Source organism: Aulonocara sp. 'chitande type north' Nkhata Bay, linkage group LG13, assembly GCF_057382095.1.
Source record: "Aulonocara sp. 'chitande type north' Nkhata Bay isolate Kocher_YH1m ecotype deep benthic linkage group LG13, A_spYH_male_GT1.1, whole genome shotgun sequence".
Lineage (NCBI taxonomy): Eukaryota > Metazoa > Chordata > Actinopteri > Cichliformes > Cichlidae > Aulonocara > Aulonocara sp. 'chitande type north' Nkhata Bay.
Window position 1 is genome coordinate 18,907,323 of NC_141356.1, and position 13,561 is coordinate 18,920,883.

The following is a 13,561-nucleotide window of genomic DNA, read 5'->3' on the forward strand; positions in this document are numbered from 1 at the left end:
GAGTGTATGTAGTCCAGGCATTTTAAGAGCACTGAGCAACACTGATAATGTTACACTATATTTGCAACTCATCTAGTTATGTGCAAATGCAATGCTGGCATTACTTTAGGTGCTTTTACGGTTGGTCCCACATAAAATAGGGTAAAGCACAACAGGTCGCTTTTATTTGTTTCGAGTAAAGGTGCCACAAAAGTGTCCTGGAAACCTCGAAAACTGTTACAATGCATCTCAGAAATTAGTATAATTATAACCAATCAACAAAAACAGAATGCTACCAGTTCAGGCCCAGCTGATGATCAGCTGTTAGAATGATTATTCAGCTGCTGAAACAGCTGCTGTTGTTTATGGTAGTGCACTGTCAGGTTATGCAGTTGCCATTCTGTTACACATTTTCCACATTTTATCGAATTAAACCAAAATGCTTATTTTTAGGACCTCCATCAAGACCTGCAGCACATTTGACTCTAACGACCTTACCACATTTAAAGTCACTTAAATTACCTTTCTTTCCCATTTCGATGTTCAGATTGAGCTTTGTCAGGTCATCTTGACCATGGCTGCATTCCTACATATGTCAAGTTGCTGCCGATTGGCTGATTGGATATTTTTGTTAATGAGCAGTTGAACAAGTGTAGCTACTGAGCGGGGCAATGGGTGTATAAGTGAAGCTGATGTTAGCTGAAGAAAGTTGAATCCATTAGCAGCTAAAGTGGCAAATATTTCTCTCAGAAGTTATTAAAGATGAAATCAAAGCTTAAAAAAATTGATCACAGGGTTATAAATGTGATTAAGTTTGCATGCTTGTTTCTGTTTTTATCTGCACTCATGTGGCCACTAATGTGTTAACTTAATCAGAATAGTTTTTTTTCAGATAGTTGCTTTAAATGTCTATCAGCAGCTACTCAAGTTAAACACAAGCGTGTCTCTGTTTGTTTGACATTCAGTGCATGTTTCTCTCTGTAATCTGTTAACCCTCTTTTCTTTTCAAACATTTCAGTTTGGACACTGTCACATAGGCAGACAGGTACTATGAAGTTTAATTTGGCGTGCTGCTCATATTCCCCCCGTCAGTGTCTCTCTTTTTGTAATGTAACACTTAATGTTCTAGACCAAATGCTGTTAATTTACAAAGCTCAGATCTGAAATGTTTGCTGCAACCCATTAGTGAGTTAACAGATGCCTCCTTTTATGCCTCCTTCCTCCCAGGATCCCAACATTAACATGTGTTCACTGCAAAATAACATGTTGGCATGAAATGTTCTGTGCATCGTCCCCATGCTTTTAGTGATTATTCATGTGTTTTTGTGTTTAGATGTGATATATAAACTGTGTTTTGTGACCCAGTGTTTTGAATTCCTTCCCTCCTGCTCCTTTACCTCAGTGTTGTGACATTGTTATAGTCTATGCCTGTATGTTTAGTTTTTCATCTTAGCTAAAATCACTATGTCCACTACTACATAATATGTTTTATTTTATTATGTTATCCATAAAAATCACCAAAATCTTCCTTTGTTTTTGATCCCTGTAGAACATTGTGTCATTGTGTGAGCTAGCTTGCAGGCATTATATGCGTAATGTTTTTCCTCATTTTAAATATCAAAATGTGCATATGCACAAGTTATTTCATTTGTCATTTAAATGCAAATGTTATTTGTAAAAGTGACACATATTCATGTTAAAATTTGTCTGAGTTTTTCAAAGTTTCCCAGAACAACCCACTGCAGTCATTTGCACAATGTAGTACTTTATCTCGGTTTTTTAAAATGTCCCCTAAAATAAAAAAAATAGCAAATCTATCTGTTTATTTAATGTATTACGACATGAGTAACAGCTTGAGTAGGCTAATTATATAACTGCTGACAGGTTGAAAAAAGGATGGAAGCAAGTACGCATGCGAGTCTGGTTATTTAAGCTTATTAACATTTAGCCACAAATACGTTTTGCTCTGAATAATTCAAAATATGCCACATGATAACAAATGTGTTCTATTCTCCATAAAGGGTAGATACAGATATTTACAGTTTTCTATATCTATAAATTAATGGCAAACATAACTACTTTTTCACACACACACACACACACACACACACACACACACACACACACACACACACACACACACACACACACACACACACACACACACACACACATTAAGCAGCCAATTAGGCCTGTTACAAACTCTACATAGGTAAATATAAAAAAGCAATAAAAACCTGTTTTTGCACTGCCAAGAAGCAAGTTAATGAAGCAGATAGTTGGATGCTTTCTGCATAAGCAAAGAGTTTATGTTTGGTTACATTTGTTTACACTTGCCCTGAGTGTTTAATGAGCCGTAGGCGACCGTGGACTCTAATAAAAATCTTTAAACTGCTTTAAGTCACCAATCTTTTTAATGATAGATATTACTAAGATAAACATATGCTTATAAAATAGAAAGAGAGATACAGATATAGATGGATAGTGGTCAATAACTTTTTTACTTTTTCAGTTTAAGATACAGGTCTTTTCCCTTACCCTGTAGTTGAAGTATGTTACACTACAATGCTATTTTTAGGAAATGCTGCGAGTTATTTGCCCTTTTTATTTCCTGTTCACTCTAAAACAGATACCAACTTTGTCCTGGGAAATGCTCAGATAGTGGACTGGCCCATCGTCTACAGCAATGATGGTTTCTGCAAGCTGTCGGGGTATCACAGAGCAGAGGTGATGCAGAAAAGCAGCACCTGCAGGTAGGCAAAAGGGAACTCTATCTATTAATATATTGTACGTTAAAAGCTAAAAACAAGAAACTGTCATACGTATTTAAATTTATTAAGAGAATTTCAAGAACACATCCCAACATAAACATTAGCTTTGTTCATTTTAACAATTATTTGTTAATTACAGAGAAGTAATGAACTAAAAACTAAAAGTTTAACATAGCCTGGCTCTGGGTTGGCAAAACCTAAAACTACATCATGTAAAAGGAGGGCTTAACATGTAATTTGGCTATTTTTCAGCACATAATTGGTAGATTAATTAAGAGCTGTCTTCATTCAAAGACATCATTAGAATGAGTGCCAGGGATGTATAAAGAATATAAAAAACAAAACATAAAACCAGTCGTACAAATACGCCAAGAGAGCAGCTCTACACATTAGATTTACTTCAGACTTGATCTATTTGAATGTTATGGGCTGCTATAAGTGCAGTTAGGTCCAGCAGTCAAACAACTAAACGTGTGCAAATTCCAGGGATACTTGATACTGTTTGCACTGCTGTGATTTCTTTCTTCTAACGTACAGCTCAAAAAGTTGCACGTAAAAATGTATTCCTTCAGCAGAATGTCTTTTTTTTTTTACACTTACAGTACTGAAAATTCAAAGAATCAGTAAAAAAAATTGGAGCTTACAGACGATTTTAACCCAACACTGAACACGAACCTGGCCTAGGACAAGGTAATGTACTGTATTGTACTGTACTACTGAAAACTTTAAATTTAGACTCAAAATACTTCATTAAGCCCTCAAGCATTTAGTTGTTATGGCACTAACTTTTTTTTACAGCTGTTTCTCGTCAATAAATAAATAAGATTGTTCAGTGACACTTTGAGAACATGTTATGGCCGCTGCTGTCTCGATGAGCTCCTGGCAATGCTAAAATATTCACACTTTATGTTTAATCAAGTTAGTTTAAATTTCTCCATTAAAAAGAAATGTGTGGAGCCCTCACTTAGATCCTTTGATCACATAGGTATGGTATTACTTTGGGTCCTGTGATTAAAAGATCTATATGGGGTTGGCACTGTTTGATCCGACATCAGACAGTTTAATATGTAGTTCTGTCACAATAGGAGCCATTTTTAGTTATGGATGCAGTTACTGTGAATTCCTTTGTTTTTATGCATTTACACCTTCTACCACCAAGCAGAGCGCGCTGATGTTGTGAGGTGGGAAAGCCTTATTTAAGGAGGATAATGTAATCAGTAGTTGCTTGTGATCCGAGAGATCTGCCTTTAATGAATATTTGGAGTTATTTTAATTGAAATGGAAAATATAGCCTATACTGCAAATAGTCCCTACATGCCACAACTGACTATATGTAGTGTTTTCAGATTGAACTTCTTCGCAAATTTGCTTGTTAATTACCAGAATAAGAGGAACATTCACCCATCAGCAGTACATGCAAATGTTTTTTCTGTTATTTTTTTAATGAAATAGCAAGAGGTGCTTCTGGTCAGGTGCAGCGTCTGCAGTAATGGGATTTGTTGTTCAGTACAGTGAAGTTGTACTTGAGGTACATTTACATATTCCAGATCATCTTATCACTTTAATTAAACCTTGATAACCTGAGTAAACACAAAGTGCACACTCTAAATGATATTTTCATTTATTAGGGGGTTAAAAAGCTATCCAAACCTGCCTGTGTGAAAATTTAACTGCTCTTTTAACAACTGGTTGTGCCATTTTTGACAACAAGAACTGCAATCAAGTGTTTGTGACTGGCCGTTTTTCACATTGCTTTGGAGAAATTTTTGCACATTGTTCTTTAGACAATTGTTTTAATTCAGCCACACTGCAGGATTGTCAAGGTGGACTTTCTGGTGTTTTATGGATTATTGTCCTGCTGCATAACTCGAGTGTGCTTGAGCTTCAGAGCATGAACTGATGGCTGGACATTTTTGGCAAATGTGAGGCTCTTTGTTCTTTTTGGTCAGCTTTGGAGCTCTTCCATAGATGCTATTTTTGCCCAGTCTCTTTCTTATTGTTTAATCATGGACACTGATCCTAACTGAGGGTGAGGCCTGCAGTTATTTAGATATTCTGAGTTCTTTTGTGACCTCATGGATGAGTCGTCAGTGTGCTCTTGGAGTAATTTTGGTAGGCTGGTCTCTATGAACTGTTCTCCAGTTGTGGATAATGGCTCCCACCGTGTTTGCTTCCAGTCCCAAATCCTTAGAGATGGCTTTGTAACCCTTTCCAGACCAAGAGATTACAATGACTTTTATATTGAATTCTTTAAATTCTGGCATGATGTGTTGTGTTTTGAGATCTCTTAGTGTACTTCACTTTTAAGTTTTCTTGATTCAACAGGTCTGCCAGTAATCAGTGCTGGGTGTTGCTAGTGAAACTGAACTTGTAATAATTTGTAAACAAAAAGTGTGACAAACATGCAAAAACCACTACTGCTGTTCCTCCTGCATTATAACCTAAAGGATCACCAGAGTTTATTTATGTTTAATCCGGTAGGAGACATGACCTAACACTCCCAATCATAAATGCCAACTTCAATGACACATTTGTAGGAAAAGTCAGGGGATCAGAACAGATTTCATAGCAATATTGGTGGGATATTTCAGTCTGGGCCAAATTGCTGGGCTTGACATGGGATTGATAATGCTGTCTATAAAGCCGCGTCTCTAGCAGGGCTGAAGAGCCGAGTGATCAGTTTTTGATTTATTTGTCACAAATTCAAACCTAAAAATACAACTATCAGCTTAAACCTAACAATTAAGATGTGGATACACAGTTATTAGTGACACTGTGGGGCTAACTTTGCTATGTCAAAGGCCTGGCTTTATACGAGACCCAACTGACAGGAGAATCAATTCTTTTTGCCAGAGCATCTCACCAGAGGAAGTTCAAATTACACAGACCACTCAATTAGATCTGATATGATATTCCCATAGTTAAACACAGTCTAGCAGATTGTTTTGGGTTTTTTTGCACCGCCACAGAGCCGGAAACCAGACACAAATCTATGATGTAATCAGCTTGTAACAGCTGAAACTGCCTTTGCATCACCGACTATAATGGTAAACCTGTAGATATACATAAACATAAAGGAATAAAAGGTTATTGGAGTGAGTAAATCATTTCAGGACTTGTGTTTGTTGTGCCTACAATAAGGATGCCACTAACCACCATATTAATAGGATCCCAGTGAAACAGTTGGTGCTGCCAAATCTGAAAAACGTGGGAGATTTCATCTGTTGCGGGAGATGGTGTTTGTTACAGCCAGCACTGCGGCTATTACTGATTTAGACCCTCGGGTGCCCAAACATAAGCTGCAGAGCACTCGCCAATACAAATATTGAAGCCAATGTGTAATGGTTTGTTGTGGTTTAATATCAGGTCGGTAAATCAAGTGCAGGCTTCTGTTTGAAAGAGGGAGACAAACAAACTTAAAATCTCCCAAATGTCTTTGATGGAAAGCAGAAAACGAGTGAGGGAGGAAACCTGATAATTAATAAATCACTAATGCGTTATTTCTGCAATAGGTAGTAATGAATTGTAGGAGAACACACTGAGAGATATATTCATCACTAATTACTTAATTATTGTGGTGAAAAGATCATACTGAGCACTTACTATCAAACGGCTCACAAGAGTGAGGATGAGCGTAAAAAGAGGAATCGGTGATTAGTAGTTATCAGTGAACGAATTAATGAAACAAAACATTTCCGTATATAAACTTGCATTTCTCTATTTCTGCATTTTATTGGTTATTCCTGTTTCTTTGTAGCTACACTTCTTCACACGTTTATTCCTGTATTTCTTTGTGGGGATTTCTTAAGTCTAAAGCAGGATCTTGGTGAACTAAACAGAGGCAAATAATTGCTATTAAATATGTATGACAAAAGCCAACTGCTGATCTATTAGCAACACCCAATAGGGGCTGTTTATAGGCCTTATAAAATCACAGGGTAAGCATTTTGTGAGGTAGTCTTGCTGTAGGGAGATGTTAGGAAAACGGCACACACTAGCATCGCCTCCTTTCTTTGAGATTACTTTTTCGGTTATTATTATTTTATAGTTATCAATATTTAATTTATCCCGAGAGAAGGGATTTGAAACCTTGAGTAGTGGTGGAAATTTTGAAAAATATCATCAACGTTAATACTTTTTTACAGTTTTTTGTGGCACAAACACTATTAGCGTGGGAAAAAGAAGAAGAAGAAGAAGAATAGATTTCCTGGTGCTTTACTGCTTTGTCAGAAGAATCTCTAAAAACGTCTAATTTTATCATGTTAAATGGGGCATTATTCTTACACAAAGAAATACTTTAAAAAGTTACATTAAACACAAATAATTAAGGAAAAAAAAAGGTATTATTAAAAAACAAAAGACTTTCAGGTTGAAACTACAGTTTCTTGTGCCAACCTCTCTTAAATATATATATTTTAACTGGCATTGAAATACATAATTACAATACTCCAGCTGTATAAAAGGCTATTATGACCACAGTAATAAAGTGATTTTCCCATGGCAGTGACTGTGAAAGCAGAAAATTTGATATATCTCAGCCCTCAACATGGTCATAAAGGCTGAATCTGAGCCAAGCAAGAAGCAAAACAAAAACCAGCTATTTCATTAAAACCTGGCAGCGCTGGTGTTACTGCCAGTGTTTAACTGCTTATGGAAGATAACTATACAACACTGTCTTTTTATGCATTGCTGTATGTTAGGAATAGAGTCACTGGCTATATACTCAGCAGCTTACACAGTTCTCATGTTAATAATTCATATATGCTGCATTTCTTTACATGAGTCGATACTCTGGGGGGTTTTTTGCAGTTTTTTTTTAGCTGTGTCCATTGGTTCTCTACTGGAAGATCACTTTCCAGATCAATTTTATTTTTTAATCTGAACCATTTAAAAAAAACAGTCATTTAGGTAGTAGCCACTTTCTCTTCAGACATATTCCGGCACCTTTAATCATCCTGGTGTTTAAGTTATTTTTATTTGATGTAAAAAAAAAAAAAAAAATCCTGTGCCTTATTATGAGCTCATAAAACATTCACATTATGGATTTTTAATGTTTTTGAAGATGACTCAAACATAAGATGTATGCTCATTTCTCCAGAGTCTAATAACGAGCTCTTTTTGCACATCAGTTACATCCTTCTATAAACACACATGATGATGATGATGAAGTGATTTGAGGAATTGCTTTTACATATTCTTCTTTGAAGAATGTCATTCTCCTCCCCGCACAGGGGAAAGACGGGAGGTGTGAGATGAGGACATTCGTCACTGATGTTACATCAAGCGCTGGTCTGAAAAGTCTCTGCAGCATCAGAATTTAGTCTCATTAAATTTAGCCTTCCTTTTGTATTTCATAACAGACTATATTTAGATCACGCTGGAGCAGGCTGCTACTGAGGCTGGCACTAATAAGTAAAGTGAGATGAATGTCTCTGTAGTGTGCTTAAAAGTGTTCGTGGTTGCTTAACCCATCTTCAGGTTTAATTTGCATTTGGCCAATGAGCATCCAGGGCTGCATTTGTCTTTTTATGTTTTCAGGATACATTTATATGAATTTTAACCCACTTGATATTTTACACAGCTTGGTCTGCTTAGTTTAGATATCATTTTTTATAACTGAGGTGAAACTGAGAGGAAATCCTGACCGAGGTATGATTTAAAGGTAAATGCAGTGACACAAAAAGTTGTCAAAGCAGTGCTTGATTTTAAGCCAAAAGAACAAAATATCACAAGGTAATCTAACACTGAAGATATTTTCCCATTCAAACCTTTCTCACCACCCTTTTAGTAAAAGAGAGAAAGCTGCTTCTCTTTTAAGATTTCAAATTGTTATTTCCCTTTGTGTTTTCCAGCTTCATGTATGGGGAGCTCACAGACAAGGACACGACGGAAAAAATGCGACTAACATTTGAGAATTATGAGATGAACTCGTTTGAAATACTGATGTACAAGAAAAACAGTGAGTAGCGACTCTACATGCGAGAAAAGAGAAAACTTCCACAGTCTCCTCATCATGCAAATGTATTCAGAGCCTCTGTAACATACAGCAGAGTTCAAAGGCAGCCAAGAACATTTCTACCTCTAGAAATGTACTAATTGGTTGAGAGCCAGACCAGAGGAGCCTTCCTCAGCAAAATGTGGGGTTGTTTGTTTCCTGTTGCTGGTGTAACATGCAAAGTTTTGAAAGGCCATCAAGATTCCTACTATGCTATATGCACACACTGATTCTTTCCCTTTATAAGAAGCAGGTGATGAAGCTAAATGTGTGCTGTTCTTTGTACTTTCAGGGACGCCTGTTTGGTTTTTTGTGAAGATTGCTCCCATTCGTAATGAACAAGAAAAAGTGGTCCTGTTTCTCTGCACATTCAGCGACATCACAGCCTTTAAACAGCCTATTGAAGACGATTCTTCCAAAGGTTAGACTCTGGGCAAATTTAATTTGTTTAACTTCACATTTTTATCAGACAGGGTGAGAGGAGGTAAAATGGGGAAAAAAAAGAATGTACATCCATACTTGGGCGCCACATGAGTCTGTAAAATCCTGTTAGATCTATTTTTCCACTACACACGATAGACCCGTATGATCTACTTCAGAGGTAGAAGTCAAATCAGTCTGCCTGCTTTCACCATTCACCAGTCAAATGTGCCTCATCTTCATAGTTATCAGTACACAGCACAAAAAGTTATTCACTGGACTGTATGAGTGTTAGACAGATAAAATAGAACATGAATTAGTGCAAGAGTGCATCCAGTAATAGGGGCAAAAACGGGGTTTGTCGTTAACATGAAACTGAAATTATAGTTCAGGCTTGAGCATCAACAGGTAGGATGAAAAGACATGTATGTTTGTGTTCCCTGCACTGATACTGGAGACTGTAGTAACATACTGCCAAAACAGCGTTTGGAGGGTTGATGGACAAATGCATTTCATCACTATAAAAAATAAATTTATGTGCACTATAGGGCACTAAACTAACTAGCAGTTGCCGGTTTCCACATGTAGCAGAGAGGGAGTGGTATTTTTAATAATTAGGATTCATCCTTTAATTCACAATTTAATTAATTGGACATAGGTCCAATATTTCCACTCATCTGTGCTCTATTTTTAGTTTTCACCAACTCTTTAAATGGCAAATGGTAAATGGCCTGTATTTATATAGCGCTTTAGTGAAATTTATGATTCTGAATCCTCAACAGTGTACACCAGCCAGTGGCTAACTTTGTCTGTCTGCTGCTTGGTGCCCAGTAGGCTGCTTTTGCTGAAAACAGCAGCCTGCTGTGACCATAAACAACCTTAATGAGAGTGAACCAAAGCCACCCACGCAATTTTGTTGACCAAAAGATGCAGAAATCTAAACATTGTGTGATATGATCCATTTTTCGACCTGATAGATTTGTGGAAATAAAAACAAAACACACAATAAGTTGCACTGTATATGTTTGTGCACAAATATCCCTTCTTAAAAATGTCTATCATGACTCTGATTTTTGTATGAGTACAGTAAGTATACCCTTACTGTTTTCACAGAAATTAAGACGGTAAGTAGCAGCCAGGTGCTGCTAATCAAATTCACTTGATTAATTGATCATCAGTAAGTGTGACCACCTCTATAACAGGAAACGTTTTTTTCTGGCCCGGAGCATTCAGCTTTGTGTGTACACAATGCCACAATCTTCCCATTAGCAGACGTACCTGCAAATTTACACAAGGTCAGACCGTGTAACGTTAAGAGAAACTGCAAAAATCCAAGGGCTTCATCTTAGACCAGGGGTGCCCAATCCCGGTCCTCGAGAGCTACCGTCCTGCAGCTTTTAGATGCATCCTTGTTCCCACACACCCATATCAAATGAATGGCTTGTTATCAGGCCTTTGCCAAACACGATGGCATGCTGAAGAGGTAATCAAACCATTTGATTCAGCTGTGTTGGAGTAGGGATGCATCTAAAAGCTGCAGGGTAGTAGCTCTCGAGGACTGGGATTGGGCAGCCCTGTCTTAGACTCTACAGGCCTCGGTTAGCATGTTAAATGTTAAACTTCGCAACTGCATAATTAGAAAAAGCCTGAAGAAGTACAGGTTGTTTGGAAGTGTTGCCAGGAAAAAGCTTATTCTCTCTAAAAAGGCACATGGCAGCACTGCTTAGGTTTTACAAACCTACATCTGAGCAAACTGCAGAAGTTCTCTAACAATGTCCGTTGACCATAATGCACTGTGCTACATTTGGTGAAAGCAAACACAGCATATCAGCACAGATACCTCATACCAAGCACGGTGATGGAGGGGTGATGATTTGGGCTTGTTTTGCAGCTTGCTCAACCATGAACTCCTCATTATGCCAAAGTATTCTACTGTCAAATGTGAGAGCGTCTGTCAGACAGTAAAAGCGTAGTCAAAACTGGGTCATGCAACAGCACAGTGATCCCACTCATAGCAGCAAATCTATGACAAACTGCCATAGTCCAGTCGAAGGCCAGATTCAACCTGCCTAAAAAGCTGTGATGGGAACGTAACAGATCTGTGCAAATGCCCACAAACCTCAATGAACTGAAGCAACATTGTAAAGAGAAGTAGGTCAAAATTCCTCCACAAAGATGCGACTGACTGATCACACATTTCAAGTTATTGCTGCTAAAAGTGGTTCTCCAAGCTACTATATGATAATGTATGTTTCTAAGCATATGACAGAAGATATAAACAGACCTATACTCATGATCTCATGAGATCGTATATGATTGGGTGGTCTGACAATGTCCATGAAGGTAACTTAAAAAATTAAACACAGGACTATAGAAAACCACATCCTGTCAGTGGTTGACTAACATTTTATGATGAACTTTTCTTTAATTCACCTGGACCAAGAACTTAACAGTTTTTTAAAACCCAGAGGCTGTTATCATGTTCTGTCCTATTTGGCTTATAAGACTTTTGCTGGGCAGTTTGTATCAGGAGCCTTGAAACCGTGTTTCTTGGCTTGGCCTTTTGTAAAAGTGAGGAATCATGAATTTATTCAAACTGAAATCTGAAGCTTGTTGAAGTTGTTGATGCCCTGCATACCCAGATAATAATCAAGCTTTAATATGCATACGTAGCAGATGCTGAGCAAATGTTCAATACTGAAAAAAGTGATTTCAGAGCCACAACTCTACAAGCAGCGAAAGCGTGTTGTAGCCCCTGGAAAAATCTGAAGTATCAAGACTCATATTGAAAATTTGCTTTCTGTCCGTGTTTAATGATCAGGCTGGGGAAAGTTCGCCCGGCTGACTCGTGCTCTAACAAGCAGCAGAGGAGTCTTACAACAGCTGCAGCCCACGGTTCACAAAGGAGAGAACGTCCACAAGCACTCCCGCCTCGCTGAGGTAAGGTTCGCTCATTGGATTTAATTTCAGATTTTTTTTCCACTGTTGAAGTTAAATAGTGTTACATTCTGTAGGAAATAAAATGTCCACAGATGTGAGATGGTGCTTAAATGTCATTAGTAGGTGAAAATCTAATAAAAATATGAATATTGTGTATGAAAGGGAAAACGGAGTAAATGAACAAGAGCTAACTTTGGACACATTTTTCATGAGCAGGTGAACTTCAGTCACTAAAAGGATTAGCAAACCTTAGCTGCAGCATTTTTGGCTCCCCATTGTGGCAATTTACCTGTCTGCGCTGAGCTTCACATATTAACTGGGTTTTTTGTGCAGGTTCTGCAGCTCGGCTCAGATATCCTACCTCAGTACAAGCAGGAGACTCCCAAAACTCCACCTCACATCATCCTGCACTACTGCCTCTTCAAGACCACATGGGACTGGGTTATCCTCATCCTCACCTTCTACACCGCCATCATGGTGCCCTACAATGTCTCCTTCAAGATGAAGCAGAACAACGTCACGTGGCTGGTGGTAGACAGCATTGTGGATGTCATTTTTTTGGTGGACATAGTTTTAAACTTCCACACCACATTTGTTGGACCTGCCGGTGAGGTCATCTCAGACCCCAAGCTGATTCGAATGAATTACCTTAAGACTTGGTTTGTTATTGACCTGCTGTCATGCCTGCCATATGATGTCATCAACGCCTTCGAGAATGTAGATGAGGTGAGTGCAGCACTGTGCGTATGGCTCAAATGATTTGTTGATTCGAAACCTGACTCCCAAATAATAGCAGATGTTGTTTTTCTTTGCTTTGGCTCATAGTAAACAAAACAGTTGGACTGTCTTGACCTGGCAGAAACTGAATGTATTATTTTTAGGTATTTTTAAGTGGTTACTGGCTGTTTCCCCATTTTCTACTAATCAAGGAATATGAATGCATATCATTTTAGATTTAATCCTTTTAGACTGTTGGTCAGTCTAAATAACGTCTTGAAACACCTTGAAGTAACAAGCAAATTATTCTAAACTGGTGATAAAATAAAAAGCCATCAGCCATATGGACCTTTGGTGGTGTCCGTCATGTCTGGTACCTCAGAGGATGGTGCTTTAAGGGGTTTTTAAGTGATTAGCTTGTCACGCGTCACTTTGTAGGTGACATTTTGTCACTGGTGATCATTCCAGCCTCCGGTTGCCTAGGTAGTAGGCCCCTGATGTGTTTACCATCTGTCATCAGTAAATCAACAGTATCCTTCGCTGTTGTATCCTTGTCTTAGAGCTGGTCTTTTTGCCCGTTGTTACACTTGAAGTCACTAATTGTCAATGAATTTCTGGCTGCCATGTCGATTCCTCTCTGGATGCCACCTTAGACTCTTTGTAGTGTTCCCCCAAGCTATTCCCGAAAGGTGTTTGCTGCTAAAGGAGGACACAGCTGTCAGGGAGTGCCTTTATGCTA

General features: G+C 38.1%; 1 protein-coding gene across 2 annotated transcripts in view; it reads left to right on the plus strand.

The window, feature by feature from the left end:
- kcnh1a (potassium voltage-gated channel, subfamily H (eag-related), member 1a) overlaps window positions 1-13,561 on the plus strand; it is a 60,409-nt gene that overhangs the window by 2,470 nt on the left and 44,378 nt on the right. For both annotated transcript variants that reach the window (XM_086258983.1, XM_086258984.1), the window contains exons 2-6: window positions 2,609-2,732; window positions 8,603-8,709; window positions 9,038-9,166; window positions 11,987-12,105; window positions 12,439-12,831. In XM_086258983.1, coding sequence (XP_086115109.1) covers window positions 2,609-2,732; window positions 8,603-8,709; window positions 9,038-9,166; window positions 11,987-12,105; window positions 12,439-12,831 — 872 coding nt within the window. The remainder of the gene's footprint in view (window positions 1-2,608; window positions 2,733-8,602; window positions 8,710-9,037; window positions 9,167-11,986; window positions 12,106-12,438; window positions 12,832-13,561) is intronic.